The 16,765-nt window shown below is 52.7% G+C and overlaps 1 protein-coding gene across 2 annotated transcripts in view; it reads left to right on the plus strand.

The window, feature by feature from the left end:
- BDKRB1 (bradykinin receptor B1) overlaps positions 1 to 15,741 on the plus strand; it is a 19,913-nt gene extending 4,172 nt beyond the window's left edge. The window contains exons 1-2 of one of the 2 annotated variants that reach the window (XM_036278504.1): positions 7,789 to 7,837; positions 14,673 to 15,741. In XM_036278504.1, the coding sequence (XP_036134397.1) occupies positions 14,683 to 15,741 (1,059 nt within the window). In that variant the 5' untranslated portion in view covers positions 7,789 to 7,837; positions 14,673 to 14,682. Of the gene's footprint in view, positions 1 to 7,788; positions 7,838 to 14,672 lie in introns of those variants that run through there. The other variant, XM_036278493.1, reaches the window with a different exon arrangement.
- Positions 15,742 to 16,765: the final 1,024 nt, after the last annotated feature.

Below are 16,765 nucleotides of genomic sequence, written 5' to 3' on the forward strand. Positions count from 1 at the left end.
TTTTTCCCTGGGGTCTCCTTAACCCACTCGGCTAGGCCTCCGGAGGATGATTGCTCAGACTGAAGAAGGTGAGCCTCTGAGAGCCCCGGTGAGACCCTGGAGATGAGGGTTCCGTCACTCCCCTTGCCAACGGACAGGAACAACCCGATAAGCCCTAGCTCGGCGCCTGCTGGGCAGAGAGGGAGGGCAGGCAGAGCGCAGCCGCCCCTCGGAGAGCGGCCAGCTTGCACGGAGCGCTGAGCACTGGCCGGAAGGCGGTCCCAGCGCGTGGGCAAGCAGAGCCTCGTGAGTGCGGGGACGGGCGGAGGAGCGATGCCGCAGCTCCACCGAGGACTAGTTGCACATCGCCTCGTCCCTGCCTCAGTTTCCTCCCCTGTGACGCGAGGTTGTGAGGATCAAAGGAAGGAACCAGCACAGAAGTACTTTGCAAACCAACGGTGCTACATATACTGCTACATATACATGAGGGGTTGTTCCGCACACAGAACGGGATCCGGGAGGATGGAGCCTGAAGGACCAGGATGTGGGCGGCAAAGGGCCCGTAAATCCTCACCGAGCCAGCTCCAGACTTTGAAGCAAGAAGGGTCAAAACAGATGCCCTCCCCGTCCCAGCTTTATCCCCCCTGCCAGCCACAGCCCTCTGCCTCCGATAAACATACGCACTTGTAGCTGGAAAAAGGAAACAGGGAAGAAGAAGGAGGGACCGCTCAGTGTTAGCATGAAGCTAAACCACACACCTGCTGTGAGTGGAGCGAAAGGAGACTGCGCTCTGCAAGGCGTGGCCCTCGCACCAGTGGGCGTGGTCTCGGTCCCCGTGAGCAGAGCCGCATCGCAGCCCGGCTCTTAGTGTCATTTAGGACCACGTGGTCGGGGCATCCGTCATTCCGCAGGAGGGGAGCCGCCCGGGGGTCGTGCTGATACTTTAATAAACAACTTCTGCTCCGTGAAAGCCCCAAAGAGCTGTTACTTTGTAAAGAGGGAGTATTTCACACACAAGGAGAGAGGATGCCCAGTGTAAACCTGTCTTTTCTGTACAGTATAATAAACAACTGAGGGATTTTTGCACAGCTCTCTCTTTTGTTACAACTTCAGTAACCCTGGGTTTCCTCGGGGACACTGCCGTGGGCAATGGGAAGCCTTGGGGGTTTCCATCTATTTCTGCTGCACCTACTTTGGGGCTTCGGCCTGTAGATGAGTGTGGTGTCCAAGCTTTTGTGATTGCGTATCCCTCTGAGTAAAAGAATTTTAATTACATATACCCAATATGTTTACTTATGAACTCATATTGCAATGTACACTCTAAAATACACTCAAACAGAAATGTAAGAAAATTGAATGGGGTTTGAGTATTTCCCCCATCCTGCATTCCTACACTGGTAACTCATTACCAAGCTCCCAACAGGTGCCTGGGAGGCCCTGGATCACAGAGGTGGCAGTGATCATCATTCCTGCATGTCATATATTTACTGAGTGCCTTTCGTTTGACCTCCCTGTCCAGTCAGGAGTGTTCTCTACATGTCCAGATTAGACAGTTTTCTGGCCACTACTTGCATACTCCCAGTGATGGGGAACTCATTAGCTATTCCATCTGGGATCCCTTCATTATTCAGGTATTTATTCATTCATTCACTCACTCATTAAACAGAACTTGCATTCTGTGTCTACAGAAATGGCACTGCCCGTCTACACGTCCATCCACCCACGCCAGAAACCTGGGGTTCGCTGGTAAATGCACCCTCTCCTTCATCCTTTCCACCTAATGGATCAGCAGCTCTTAGGGTCCACCCGTGTCCTGAATCATCTTCTTTTTCTATGTCTAACCATCATCTCTTATCGGTCTCCCCACCTCCGGCATTTGCCACCACCGTCTCCCAATTCTTATCTCTACTCTGCAGCCAGTGGGGTCTTTAGAGAGGTCAGATGCTGTTGTAGAGAGGCTTTGAACAAGACAGTGTTTCGAGCTAAGGCTTTGGGACCAGGCAGACCTGGATTCCAGTTCTGGTTCTGGCTCGGGCATTTACTTGCTCGGTGGTCTTGGGTATCTCACTCATCCTTTATGAGTCTACACCTACATCTGTAAAATAGGGATCATCATGGCATCTATCTCAAAGAACCACCCACAGAATCCGTGCGTGCAGGTGTTTGGTGCAGGGCCTGGTACAGAGCTGGCAGTCAGCATTGTGAGCTGTCACGATGGTGACGGTGGCGGTGCTGGTGATGAAGATGATGGTGAGGGTGACAATGGACCTCTAACAGGAGAGCCCTCCGTGGTGTCCCAGGGCTCTTGAGATAAACTCCCACACCCAGAAGACGGCTTGCAGGAGCCGGCACGAGCTGAGCCCTGCCTTGTGTCTTTCCCTCTCTCCACTTCCAAGCCCACTCTCTGCCCTCCAGCCATACTGGACACAGACGCCTAGACAGAGTCTGCGGAGATTCCGTCCCCTCCCAGGGCCTTCCCACCAGCCTGCACCCCTCACCGACCGACGGCCGAGGGCTTGCGTACGTTGCCCACAAGTGCCCCAGGGAGCTCACTCCCCCAAGGGACTTTGTCCACAGACATGAGCGTTGCTCAAGGAGTCTGCAGTCCAGAGGGAAGCTCCCAGCTGGAAATCTGAGCAGGGCCCACAGCAAGCGAAACAGGCTGGGAGAGCCTGTCTCCCCCTCCCCCTCCCCCACCCCAGCCAGGGCACATTAACAAACTCCTGACCCTCCTTTTGCCCAACATGATGATGCGATGGGGAGAACCCCAGATGGGCCTCGGGTGGACTCGGAGGCAAGAAATAGGCCAGCTCCCGGGTGCCCTGGCAGCAGCCCGTGAGGGCCTGCGACCTGCAAGCAGGGGCCTGGCGGGAACTAGCAGGTGACGATGGCCACCGTCCACTTATGAAGCCACTTGGGTTCAGTCTCTCAGATTCGGGAGGTGGGTCGCTATCCATCACCCCAGTGTGCCTCACTGTCTCCTGGTTACTCAATCCTGAGCCTGCTGCCGAGGCTTCCGCTGCTGGACCTCTCGCCACCCCCGGGAGGATGTGGGGTCAGGGATGAGCAAGGAGGTCACGGTTTAGCAAGAGCCATGACTGCATGGTTAATGGTTTGTTTGTGGTTTGGGGCTGAGGTTAAAGGGGCCCCTGCAAAATGTCTCATGCTCCGCTGAGCGTTTATTAGACTTGACCCCTCACAAGTGCTCAGGTGGGAACTGAGGCCAGAGAGGCAGGTGACCAAGGCCTACACAGAAGGACGCGAACTCTGTCCCCAGGGAAGCCCTCAAGGTGCCTTTCTGCACGAAGAGCTTCTGAGCCTGGGCCTGGACTCAGAACACACTTCTGCCCCAACAAACACACGTGGCATCTTCTGGGCCTTGTGAACACTCGTTGCCCACAGAACCACCCCCAGAGGCTGCGGCACACCTGGCGCTGAGATTTCTTTAAGCCGCTTTGTGGAGACACAAGTCACGTGCCGTGACAGTCACCATCCCAGTGGCTTTAGGGATATTTACAGAGCCGCGCAGCCGCCATGAGACGTGTCTAGTTCCCAGACACATTCGTCACCCCAGATGAAATCCACGGCCACTTCTCACCCCTCCCCGGCGCCTCTGCCCCTAGATTTGCCTGTTCTGGGCATTTCATGCAGGTGACATCACAATACGTGCCTTTGTATGTGTGGCTTCTTCCATCTCGCGTACACTGAGAGAGAATATATTTTTAAGAAGCTATTATATAAGTAAACACTATTTTGCATATGAGCAAGCAGAAACACACTTCTAGAAGTAAAATGTGCACCTGGGATTTTAGTAGAAATTACTAAATTCTTCTCCAGCAACCCTGTTCCAGTTTACTCCCACCCCCATCCCAGTGCCTACTGTTCGGGAACTTTCCTAACCCAGCGTGCTCTCGAACTCTTCGTCTTTCCCCACCAATGGGCAAAAAGTAATATTTTGGGTGGCTTTTAATGTTTATTGTTGAAAGTATGACAGTATTACAGATGTCCCCCGTGTTTCCCCCAGGGACGCCCTCCTCCCTGCTCCCCGCTCCTGCCTTCCCCACACTATTGTCTGTGTCCATTGCTTATGCATATCGAGACACAATATTTCATGCAGGGGAAGAACTCTGGAGGCCAGGCCTTGAGTCCCGCCAATCCACTTACTCCCTCCCCCATTCCTGGCTTTTGGCCTCAGTTTCCACATCTGTAAAAGGGGCAGATAATACAATCATTATGCCTCTGTCAGCTGGAGCTAATGGCTCTGGACGGGGCTTTGTAAACTCTCGAGGGCAACACCAACATGGCAGTGCCCTAGGCTGGGCGCCGTTCCACCTCTCACCCCAACTCTGCCACTTCCTGGCCGCGGGGACCTGGACAGCTCAGGTAACTTCTCTCAGCTCCTGGTGTGTCGCCTATAAAATGAGGATCCAGATGTTATGAAGATAACGGTGTCCTCATAGGTTGCACACTGCTCCCTTTCCTCCAGAACGTGCACCCACATGGAACTTTGGGATGTGACCTTACTTGGGAACAAAGTCTTTGTAGAAATAATTAGGCGAAGATGCGGCCATGCTGGACTAAGGTGGACCCTCAAGCCAATGCCCGGGGTTTTTATTGGAGGAGAGGGCACACAGAGTCACGGGCAGAGGCTGCAGTGAGGTCTACAAGCCACGGGACACCAAGGGCTGCCTGGGGCCACCGGGAGCTGGAGGAGAGCCGTGGAAGGGTCCCCCTCGGGGCCGCCACGAGGAACACCCAGCCGACAGCTTGCTCTGGACCTCTGGGTCCTGGAGTGAGAGAACAGATGTCTGTGTCAGCCACCGTCTGCGGTCCTTTGAGACCGGTCCGGGGGTCTTGCTGGAGCCCGTGCCCGCTCCCCTGGGACGACCTTCCCCCGACGTGGAAGGGTGACGGTGGCAGGTGCTGGCTTCAGGTCCCCTGACGGCCACACTGCTAGCTGGTGAGGGGAGACTCCTAACGAAGAACAGGATGTGCCGTCTTACAGAGCTTCAGAGAATTCTCCCAGAAGCAGGACACTGAAGGCTTTCCCAAGGTCACACAGCACGCTCAGGCCGGCCAGGCCCTCACAGCGTGCGTCGCAGGCCCAGTGGGGCTGGGTTCGAGGGCCCGTCTCTGCTGACTCGGGGCGGGGCTGCTCTGTCTCTCTTCCTCGCCCAGGCCCCAGTCAGGCTGACTCAGGGCGTCTCCGGCAAGGTTACCGAGAGGCCGCTTGGCCCCGCTCCTGGCTTCCAGACAGCCCAGCCCCCAAGCCCGCCGAGGTGGCGAAGCTGTTTACAGACAGAGACCGTCCAGAGAGGTCCGAGATGGGGCCCACGCCTCCCTGGACGCCTTCCTCCACGCTGACCCACCAGGCACGGCCCCCTCAGTGGCCGCAATGCACGCCGCTTCCTCTCTCCAGTCCCAGCCCAGACGGTCCTGGCCCAGACGGGACCGCAGAGCCCGCCGGCGCCGATACCACCACGGCCTTGTGCGACAGCGCAGTGCTAAACCCAGAGCAGCTACTGCTGGCGCTGACCCGGGGCAGCCACTGGTCCCCGTCACCACGCAACAGCCCCCTCTGAGGTCAGGGCACTGGGGCTCCACGAGGTGGCACAGAAATGGGTCCAGGCTCACCTGCCTCTCCCGTGATGGATTTGAACCCCGCGAGGTGGCCCTGCGGCCCAGACCTGCCCACCGTCACCTCCAGACCAGACCACCAGACTCTTGCTTTGAAATCTTCAAGAAAAGGTGAACGTCGCCTTCCGCATTTCCACTTCCCCTGGACCCAGTGTTTTGGGGCTCACGAAAACCGTCCCGATCGTGGGACCAACGTGAGGTATGTTCAAGAGAACACTCGGGGCAGCCACTCCGTCTGAACGACGGGTTCCAAAGGAAAACTCATTGTAGTCCACACCTCCATTTTGAGCTGTACACACGGGCCACGCGCAGAGAAAGGCCATGAACCTGGGCAAAGCCACAGCAAGACACATACTCATCCTGAGAACATCCACATCACCTGCCGCTGACGTTTTCCACGCATTGCCTTGGTCTTCACCACAGCTCTCCAGGCAGGCGGGGCACATTCCCCGAGGAAGACACCGAGGGTCAGAGCGGTCCCAGGACTGCCTGGCCCCGGCTCTCTCTCGGAGAGTCTTAGCTGGGCCGGCTCCTTCCCTCTGTACCGCGCTCTCAGGAAGGCCTCACTTGGGGCTGAAACTGTTTCTCTTTCCTGCACCAAGCCAAGGGCCTTTGGGGGCACACCTGCACTGCCCGAGCTCTGTTACTCTAAAATCTGCCCCCAAAGGGTGGCAGGTACTCGCCTAACGTCTGAGAGACTACGGAAGTCCCCGATCTCTCCTGATGTGAAAGGACCCTCTGCAAGATAGATTCTCGTTTCCACCCCAAGTCACACATCTGCTACTGATCCTTGAAGTGTTCTATTTTCCCCCTACTTCCACAGTTTTAAGATGTCCAGAAACCAGAGAAAACTGCTAGAACGTTCACACGTGCCATTTGTCCCCACGGAGGTGTCAGAAAGGGAAACGCCATGAGAAGGCCAGAGTCTGGGGACAAAGGTTTGGGGAGCCCCCCTCAGGAAGCCCTGGCGTGAGCGTTCTGCACGTCGGGGTGGGGGGGAGCTTGAAGCGCCTTGCTCTTTAGGAGCAAACATGAACAGTAACTGGGGTTCGGGGAAAGGCTCTCGGGGCCTGACCCTGAAAGAAAGCCAGAAATGTCCTCCCGTCTGGACACAAGGTCTCGAGCCGTCGGCCGTGATGGATGCAGACCCGTCCATGGAGCTGCCAGGCAGGCTGAGGGGAAGCGCTTCAGATCTTACTCAACTCTGGCTGCTGCGTGAGTCAGACTTTCCCTGACTCACTGCTTGTTGAGTGGGGTCCACACATGGATTCCCGGCCATGGATCCCTCATGGCCAAAATTCAAATGGGGACACTCGAGTCAGCTCCCACCAAAGTTACTGCAGAACCCCAGGCTCTCAGGGCCCCTGGAGAACAGGGCAAAGTCAGCCCCCAGCGTCCGCTGACGCATAGGCTCGAAGAGGGAGGCAGAGATGCCAACACGTGGTGTGGGTTTTGTTTTGGTGGGGGGCTGGCCTTTTAAAAAGTGTGTTAGCCCTGGATAGTTGCTCAGTGGTTAGAGCGTCGGCCTATGGACCAGAAAGTCCCGAGTTCAGTCCCCACTAAGGGCATGTACCTCGGTTGCAGTTTGTCCCCAGCCCCAGTTGGGGTCGTGTGGGTGACAACCACTCGATGTGTCTCTCTCACATCGATGTTTCTCTCTCTCTCTCTTCTTCATTTTTCCCCTCCTGCTTTATCTGAAGATAAATGCAAAAACGTCCTCGGGTGAGGATAAAAAAAAAAAATGTGTTTTAAATGTGTTTTTCAGTTACAGTTGACATACAGTGTTACAGATGTACAACATCGTGATGAGACATTTATATGCCTCACCGGCAATCACCCGGGTTAGTGTAGCACCCACCTGACAACATGCGGTTATTACAGTATCACTGACTGTAGTCCCTGTGCCAAAACGTGTGCCAAGGGCAATGACCCCTTCTTGGGCACAGTCCCCGCCCCCCGGTGTCAGAAAGGGAGATGGCTGCAGAATCACTTCTTGCCAGCTCCAAAGACCAAAGTGGTTTTCCTTTCAAAGCCACAGCTAGCTCCCCCGTCTGAAGGACTGACTTTTTCGGCAGCCCCTCCCATGACATCACTGGAGCAGAGGTTATGTAAGTTAAGGCCACCCCATTTCCGAGGGCTTCCCAGAACGGAAAACACCTCCAAAGGCAGCTGCCGCCGTCAAAGCCCCGTGAGGTCCTGAGCGCTTTCATTCTCCTCCTGAGTAAGTAAACGACCACCGTTCTTTTTCTTTTCCGGGAGTAAATTATAAGAAGAGACCCACGTATGAAAGAAAGAAAAACAATCTTTCTTTTATAACTAAATATTGGCAGAATTTTCAGCTTTCTGTAAGTGTGGATTTTTTTAAAATGTGATTTAGATCAATTTCAGAGACTTGTATTCCCCGCCCGGTAGGGGTTTTAGTTGTTTTGCCAGAAGAGGAGGGGGAGGGGGAGCATTGGATCAGCCTGGGAAGGTTCCGGCAGCTCCTTCTATCCACACCCAGAAACATGTAGGGCCTGGACGCAGCCGTCCGTGCCCCGCGTGGATGCTGACCAGCTACCAACTACACATGCTGAGTTATTAAAACCAAACTGGTCTCCCCGGGATCGCTTACAAGATTTCATAAGGCCAGTAGCTGGCCAGGTCATCTGTGGCTTCAAAAGGGCCTGTTGTTATCTGACTGGGTGGACAGCCTTTAATATCTGCGTCTGTATCTCAGATGCCTTTGCCATCACCTCACTGTGGACACTGGAATTAATTTGCAGAAGGCTAACTTGTTGAAGACAGTCCCGCCGTCTCCCAAGTGCTCCGTGCCAATGTTTAAAATGTGCGGGACTCAGAAACGACCACCTCGCCATCACACCCGTCGTCTCTGGTAGACTTGCCCAGGGCCACCTCTGCGTCTTCCACATAGGATCAGCTATTACTCATAAGAGCAGTAGCTGCTGTTTACTGAACGCCTACTATGCACCAGGCAAATATCGGAGCTAAAACTAAGAACTGGTCAAGGAGATTTCTCCTCTCTGGCCAACTTTGTATGAACACAGGGAGCAGCTGGTAAGCACAGCCCCTTCACAGACAAGCCCAGCTTCAGCAGACAGTGGCCGGGTCACAGCAGGTCCTGCAGGATGAGGGTAGTGTCTGCTGAACTGCTCAGATGGAGCTGAAGTCAGAGGTCTCTGCCAGCGGCCTGGGCGGCAGTCCCTGATTTCCTGGGCAGGTTGAAGCCCGGCCCCCCGTGTGAATGTCTCGTTGCTGCAGTAACAAATTAGCACAGACTTCGCGGCTTAAACAACACAGAGTTATGCTCTTAGAGCTCTGGGGGGCAGATGTTCAAAATCCATCACACGGGGCTAACGTCCAGGTGCCGGCAGGGCTCGGTGGCGTCCGGAGCGTTTAGGGGAGAATCCGTTTCTTGCTTTTTCCAGCCTCTGAAGGCGGCCCGTGCTCCTTGGCTCCTGGCCCCTTCCTCCGTCTTCAAAGCCAGCATTGCGGCATCCTCTGATCTCTCTGTCTGACACTCCTGCCTTCCTCTTTCACTTACAAATGAAATCACTGTCACTTTCAATTACATGGAGCTCCCCTCCGTCATACAGAATCATCTTCCCATCTCCGGATCCTTAACTTGATCACATTTGCAGAGTCCTTTTGCCCCGTAAGCTGACAATGTATTTACAGGTGCCAGGAACTGGGATGTAGACATCTCTGGGGGCCGTTATTCTGCCGACCCTTCAACCTCGCACCCCAGCTCACGCTTTGGCATGGTGGTGCCTGGGCTGTTCCTGCCTCTCACTAATCTGGGGTGTCTTCGGGGGACACAGGAGCCAGGCCCCTCCACTGTTCATCCTTTCCTGCCCAGGCACCCCTGCTTCAGGGAGCACATGGATCTCCTCCCCCATGTCCAAGGATACCTGAAGAAGGAAAGGGAGAGACGCAAAGGAGACCAACTAGATCCATGGCTCTCTCAGCCTCCATCATGCACCCTCCCCCTCTCCCTGTGGTTCCTTCTTAAACTCCTAGTGGTTAAATCTCCAAGGCTGGGGACCAATGAGATCCCAAGCACCAGGCCCTCTTGGAGGTTTCCAGAATCCAGCACCTCTGCGTCCCATTGCACCAGGTCCCAGGACATCCCTGACCTCTTCCAGAGTCAGGAAGAGCAGAAGAGGGGTCTCATGATGCACCGGGCTAGTCCACGTGGAGGAGAGGGTGCTTCTGCTCAGAGGGACCAGGACACTCTGTCATCACTACTATTACTGCCACCGCATTGTCCTTATTGCTGGGGCAGAGGCTGTCATCGGTAAAGCCTTCGCTATGATGCTTTGCAACCCGAGGGGTTTTATTGCATGCTTTCCTTCACGCCGCACAGTGGCGCTGCGATACCCCCCACTGTCCCCACTTTACAGGCAAGGAAACTGAGACTAAGAAAAAGTTACTTGACCTGCCCAGAATCACAGTTTAGTGACCCCAGGACGAAGCCCAGGTTCCCTGACTCCAGACCCATTCTCTGGACAGTCACAGCATAATGTATGAAGGACCTGGAGCCTGAGCTGGGCCAGGAAAAGGAACTGTGCACAAACCCACTGGTTGCCAGGAGCACCTGAGCAAGTCACTTCACTTTTCCTCAGCTCCACGTGCTCATCTGTGCAATGGGCACAAGGATCGGTCGCCTAAAGCCCAGCACAGTCCCCGACTCCCAGCACATCCCAGGTGTGTCAAGGGTCGGATCTGGCTCCAGGGCCTCACCCTGCAGCCCCAGTGTGGGGGACGACTGGGGCTGAGACCAGACCCCCAGCAGGTGCAGAGGAGAGGAAGAGCTTGAAGCCCAGTGGAAGTCTCAGGAAGTGGCCTGCACACCGGTGTGCAGTACAGGGGCTGCTGGGTGCCCACGGGCATCCGAGAAGCCAGGCGTGCTGGTGGATTTGTCTCCCGAGGCTGCCATCACCGGTGACACACACTGGGTGTCTTCAAGTTGGTTATACTATGTTGATGGCGTTGTAAGGCAGTCCAAGTCAAAAACCGTTTTCAAAAATACTATGTATTTAATTATATATTTTAAATATGTATACGCACACACACACCCCAACAAATTGGTTATATTATATCAATAGAGTTACAAAATAGTTTTAGTCTAAAACTTTTTAAAAATTATGTCTTTAAAAATATATACATCTACATTTATTAAAGCAAAATAAAACCTTTTCTTTGATTAACTGAACACAGAAAAACAACACAAGCAAAATAACTGCTCTTGGTTAACAGCCACGGCGGGAATCGGTTTCTTAGCCTTGTGCCCGACTGACATGTCACTGGCATGTTCCTGAAGAATATATTTTTCTTTGAGTGTGATTTTATTTTTTATTTATTTTTTTATCCTCACCTGAGGACATTTTTCCATTTTTTGTTCAGAGAGAGTGGGAGGGAGAGAGAGGAAGAGAGAGAGAGACACACATCGATGTGAAAGGGACACATCGAGTGGCCGCCACCTGCACGACCAACCAGGGCCGGGGACAAACTGCAACTGAGGTACGCACCCTTAGCAGGAACCGAACCCGGGTCTCTCTGGACCGTAGGCCGATGCTCTAACCGCTGAACCAAGCCGGCCAGGTCTGATTTTATTATTTTTAACTGTTACATACAATTGCTGAGATCTTTTTCTTCAAATGTTATGGTTAATACATTTAAATTAACACCTTCAATTGACTCTTTTCTTGGACCACAATATATTTAAATAAGAAAATGTTCCTGCCCTGGCTGGTGTGCTCAGTGGTTAGAGTATTGGCCTGCAGACCAAAGGGTCTCGGGTTCGAATCCTGGTCAAGGTTATGTACCTGTGTTGCAGGTTCAATCCCCGCCCTAGTCAGGCACCTGTGGGGGGCAACCAATCGATGTGTCTCTCGCACATCAATGTCTCTCTCTCTCTCTCTCTCTACCCCGCGTCCCTCCCTTCCACTCTCTCTAAAAATCAATGACAAAAATATCCTCAGGTGAAGATTAACAAAAAAAGAAAGAAAGAAAATGTTCCCTCTGTAGGTGCTAAGGGACCCGATTCACTCTGAACAAATTCTGACAAGGAATTCGAGCCCAGGTCTTTGTACATGGAATTAGGTAAACATTTCAGCCCAGATGTGTTCACAGCTGCTACCCTCATGCCTTGGTTCAGAGTTTCTTTCTTCAACAGATATATTTACCGGACTAAACTCTTCAAAGAAATTATAGCTATTTATAATTTTTTAATGTTTTGTCAAATTCAGATAAAACAGATCATAGACTTTCTCAATTTCATCTCTTTTCTGTAGGGAATATGAATGTATCCCATTGAAAAAATTCTTCCTACAGCCCTGGCCGGTTTGGCTCAGCGGTTAGAGCGTCGGCCTGCGGTCCGGAGAGACCCGGGTTCGGTTCCCGCTAAGGGCACGTACTTCGGTTGCAGTTTGTCCCCGGCCCTGGTTGGTCGTGCGGGTGGCAGCCACTCGATGTGTCCCTTCACGTCGATGTTTCTCTCTCTCCTTCCCTTCCTCTCTCTCCCTCCCACTCTATCTGTACAAAAAATGGAAAAATATCCTCGGGTGAGGATAAAAAAAAAAAAAAAGAAAAAAGAAAAAATTCTTCCTACAAATGGAGATATTCCAAAGCTCATCATATAATTTTATTACAGGATTTAAAAATTAAATCTTGTGTGCCATCTGAGCTCCCATTACTTAATTTGATCATTTTTTCCCTTGCTCCTTCAGCAAAAAAAAAAAAAAAGTTTAATTATTTTCTACATAAAAGCTTTGTTTTCAATTATTGTCAGCTGCTAAAAGCTTTAGAAGCTGGTATTTGGGTACCACATTTGGTGAATACTCTGATTAAAGATGTCCAGTTGACGTGGAACAAAATTCAGCTATTTGGAGATCCTCTTTAACAAGCGGTTTCTAGCATCATAGGGCCCTCAGACTCCACGTCTCCTGACGCTGACTGATGATGGGCAGCCGAGACAGAAAACACAGGCTCAGGTTGCTGTCAGCTTCATCACAAAATGTTTGCAATTCAGTGACTATGTTTCAAAATGTTGTAAATCTCATCAACTGCAACCTCCATTTCAGTTGACAGAATATCGAGATTTATTTAATGCAATAACAACTTGTGTGCAGCGTGACCTGTTCGAGGTCCATTTGCATTTCATCGGTCTCTTGCTTTGGTAAGAACAGTGTTGTTACTATGACGCCCACCAAAACGTGCCTGTGTGTCATCAGCACAAGATACAGCTATGGGCTGTCGCATCCACTGTGAGCAATTTAAAATTTAAAAAAAAAATTTTTTTTCTTCATTGATTATATTTAGAGAGAAAGGAAGAAAAAGGGAGAGACAGAAATATCGATGAAAGAAAACATCAATTGGCCGCCTCCGGCATGCCCCCCACTGGGGATGGGGCCCACAACCTGGGCGTGTGGCCTGACCGAGGATCGAACTGGCGACCTCTTGGTGCGTGGGTCAACACTCAACCATTGAGCCACACTGGCCAGACGAGCCTGATCCCCAGTGGGGGGCATGGAGGAGACAGCCAATCAATCAATGTTCTCTCTCATCAATGTTTCTCTCTCTCTCTCTTTTTTCTTTCTCTTTCTCTCTCTCTCTCTCCTTTCCTCTCTCTCTAAAATCAATAAAGAAAAAAATTAAAAAGTAAATAAATCATCTATGTCATTACAGTTCCCGACTATGTATCATTAACTCAGACCTGGGATCTGAATACCTACCTGTCTTCAACGCCCTCTGGACATCCCCACTAGATGTCCAACAGACATCTCAACCTTCATATGTCCAGAAGTAAACTCCTGATTCCCACCCCCCCCAAAAAAAGAAACCTCTCCATTTCATTCTGTTATCTACATTTCAGTCGATGAATGTTTTATTTCCAGATGCTCAGACCCAAAATCTCCTCCTCTCTCACCACCAATATCCTATTGAAAATCATACCTTCGAAATACATAGGGACTCTGATCACATCTCACCATCCCCCCTGCGAACATACGTATTCAGCAGGTATACTGCTCTTGACTGTCTCCGTGTCTGCATCCCTCCTCCAGGGGTGGGGAACATTTTTCCCAAGAAGGGCCATTTGGATATTTATAATATCATTCGTGAGCCATACAAAATTATCAACTTAGAAATTAGCCTGCTCATCTGGTGAGACATGTGATGTTAGCTGGTACTGATTTCGAGGGCCTTCAAGGGCTACGGGCCTGACGTTCCCCAGCCCTACTAGACGGTGAGCACCTTCAGGTTGGGGCTGCTCTGTCCTGTTCCCTGTATCTCCGGCGTCTGGCAACATGCCAGCACAAAGCAGATACTCATTAAATGTTTGTTAGACTGTTAATAATAATAACAGTTTGGCTCAGCAGTTAGAGCGTCAGCCCGCGGACCAGAGAGACCTGGGTTCGGTTCCTGCTAAGGGCACGTACCTCAGTTGCGGTTTGGCCCCGGCCCCGGTTGGGGTCGTGTGGGTGGCAACCAGTCAATGTGTCTCTCTCACATCGATGTTTCTCTCTCTTCCTCCCTCACTCCCTCCTGCTCTATCTGAAGATGAATGCAAAAATGTCCTTGGGTGAGAATAAAAAAATAAATACATAATAATAATAATAATAAAACATGGTTGTTCATAAAACGCATCACCACCTTCCACTGAGTGCTTCCCCTGTGCCAGGTAACCGTGCCAAGCAGAATACAGTTCGCTCCAATTTTCGAAAAGAAAAAGAAAAGTCAGCAGGTCTGAGTGGCCCACACCAGGGGGCTGTGCCAGGATTTGGACTCAGGTTTCAAAGCCCTGCCCTTTCCTTTCTACCAGGAGTTGGCAAACTTCCCATTTCAGGGAACAGATAGTAAATATTTCAGGGCTACAGGGCTCACAGTCTCTGTCTTAACCACTCAACTCCGCTGTTGTAACAGGGCAGCCCTGGGCCATACGTAAATGAAACTTTGTGTCAATGAAAACCAGGTGTCAATGAAACTTTGTTTTCTAAAACCTCCGCCAGCTGCACACAGCCCGCAGGTGTTTAGCTACGTGCTGTTCATTGCAGGTCACTGTGGATGGCATCCCGGGCCCTCCTGGAGTTCCAATCCTCCAACCAGAGCCAGCTCGTGCCTCCAAACGCCACGTCCTGTGACAATGCTCGGGAAGCCTGGGACCTGCTGCACAGGGTGCTGCCGAAGTTCATCGTCACCGTCTGCTCCTGCGGCCTGCTGGGGAACCTCTTCGTGCTGTCCGTCCTCCTCCTGCCCCGCCGGCGTCTGACCGTGGCGGAAATCTACCTGGCCAACCTGGCGGCTTCTGACCTGGTCTTTGTCTTGGGCTTGCCCTTCTGGGCCGAGAACATCTGGAACCAATTCAACTGGCCTTTCGGGGCCGTCCTCTGCCGTGTCGTCAATGGAGTGATCAAGGCCAATTTATTCATCAGCATCTTCCTGGTGGTGGCGATCAGCCAGGACCGCTACGCCGTGCTGGTGCACCCCATGGCCAGCCGGAGGCGACGGCGGCGGTGGCTGGCACAGGTCACCTGCATGCTCATCTGGGTCTTGGGGGGCCTCCTGAGCATCCCCACGTTCCTGCTCCGCTCCGTCAAGGTCGTCCCGGAACTGAACGTGTCGGCCTGTGTACTGCTGCTCCCCCACCAGGCCTGGCACGTCGTAAGGATGGTGGAGCTCAACCTGCTGGGTTTCCTCCTGCCGCTGGCTGCCATCCTCTTCTTCAACTACCACATCCTGGCCTCCCTGCGCGGGCGGGCAGAGGTCAGGAGGACGAGCTGCAGGGGCCCCACGGATGGCAAGACCACAGCGCTGATCCTCACGCTCGTGGCTGCCTTCCTGGTGTGCTGGGCCCCCTACCACTTCTTCGCCTTCCTGGAGTTCCTCTTCCGAGTGCGGGCCCTCCGGGGCTGCTTCTGGGAGGAGCTCACCGACCTGGGCCTGCAGTGGGCCAACTTCTTCGCGTTCATCAACAGCTGCCTGAATCCAGTCATCTACGTCTTTGTGGGTCAGCTTTTCAGGACCAAGGTGTGGGAACTTTATAAAAAATGCATGCCTAGGAGTCTGACAACACTGTCCTCGGCCCACAGGAAAGAAATCCTCCGACTTTTCTGGCGGAATTAAAACAGCAGCGAGGCAAGAAGCTGGGCTTCCCGGTCAGTTATTTCTGACATAATAAATACTATCGTAGTGGCCTGACAGTGGCCCCCACAGTAGCCAGGACCTATAGTCCCTGGACCCTGTGGATGTTTTCATGGTGACAGGGACTTTGAAGATGCAACTGAACTAAGTGTCTTGAGATGGGGAGATGGTCCTGGGTTTTTGAGGTGGCCCAGTGATCACTAAGGTCCTTATGAAAGGGAAGCAGAAGTACCAGGGTCAAAGAAGGTGATGTCACAACAGGTGCCGCAGGTCTAGGCAATGCAAAGCAGCCCCAGCCCAGGACGGACGGTGCCCTCTAGAGGCAGGAAAGCAAGGGGATGGAGGCTCCCTGCCGTCTCCAGAAGGAACCAGGGCTGCTGACATCCCGGCTGCAGCCCCGTGAGACTGAGTTGGATGTCTGGCCTCCAGAAACATGGGATAATAAATGTGCATTAAGTCACCAAGTGTGTGAGCGTTTATTCCAGCAGCGATGGGAAACTAGCACAAGTTTCCCATGAGGATCTCTTATTGCATTTCAGCTTGCCCATCCAAACTTTGCTAGGCTAACTGCTAGGGATACAGAGATGAGGCCGCTAGACAGTCTGCCGCAGGGACTTACCCAGACGCGAGTGGTCGCGTGGGCACGCCACAGGGCCGCACCTCGGGCATTCAGAGGGATGCAGGGTGGGTTTCGTAGAGTTGTCAGAGGGGACGTTGTGAAGGGAGTGAACTGTGAACTGAGGGGCGGATCTGGATACGTGGACAGAGGAAGGGAGGGCTGGTGGAGGCATAACCAAGACACACAGGTAGAGAAGCGTGAGCTACGCGAGAAAGAATGTTTCCTGAACCCGACGCGACAGCGTTCTTCATGCTTTGGGACCCAGTGGTGACCCCGAAAGCCTGTCTTCAAGGGGCTCGTGGCAACAGGGACAATTGTTAGGACAGAGTCACCATCAGGGTGAGGGAAGGCGCTCAGAGAACGCAGAGAAGGGGTGTGCAGCCTGGG

The sequence above is a fragment of the Molossus molossus genome, unplaced genomic scaffold, assembly GCF_014108415.1.
Source record: "Molossus molossus isolate mMolMol1 unplaced genomic scaffold, mMolMol1.p scaffold_m16_p_1, whole genome shotgun sequence".
Classification (NCBI taxonomy): Eukaryota; Metazoa; Chordata; class Mammalia; order Chiroptera; family Molossidae; genus Molossus; species Molossus molossus.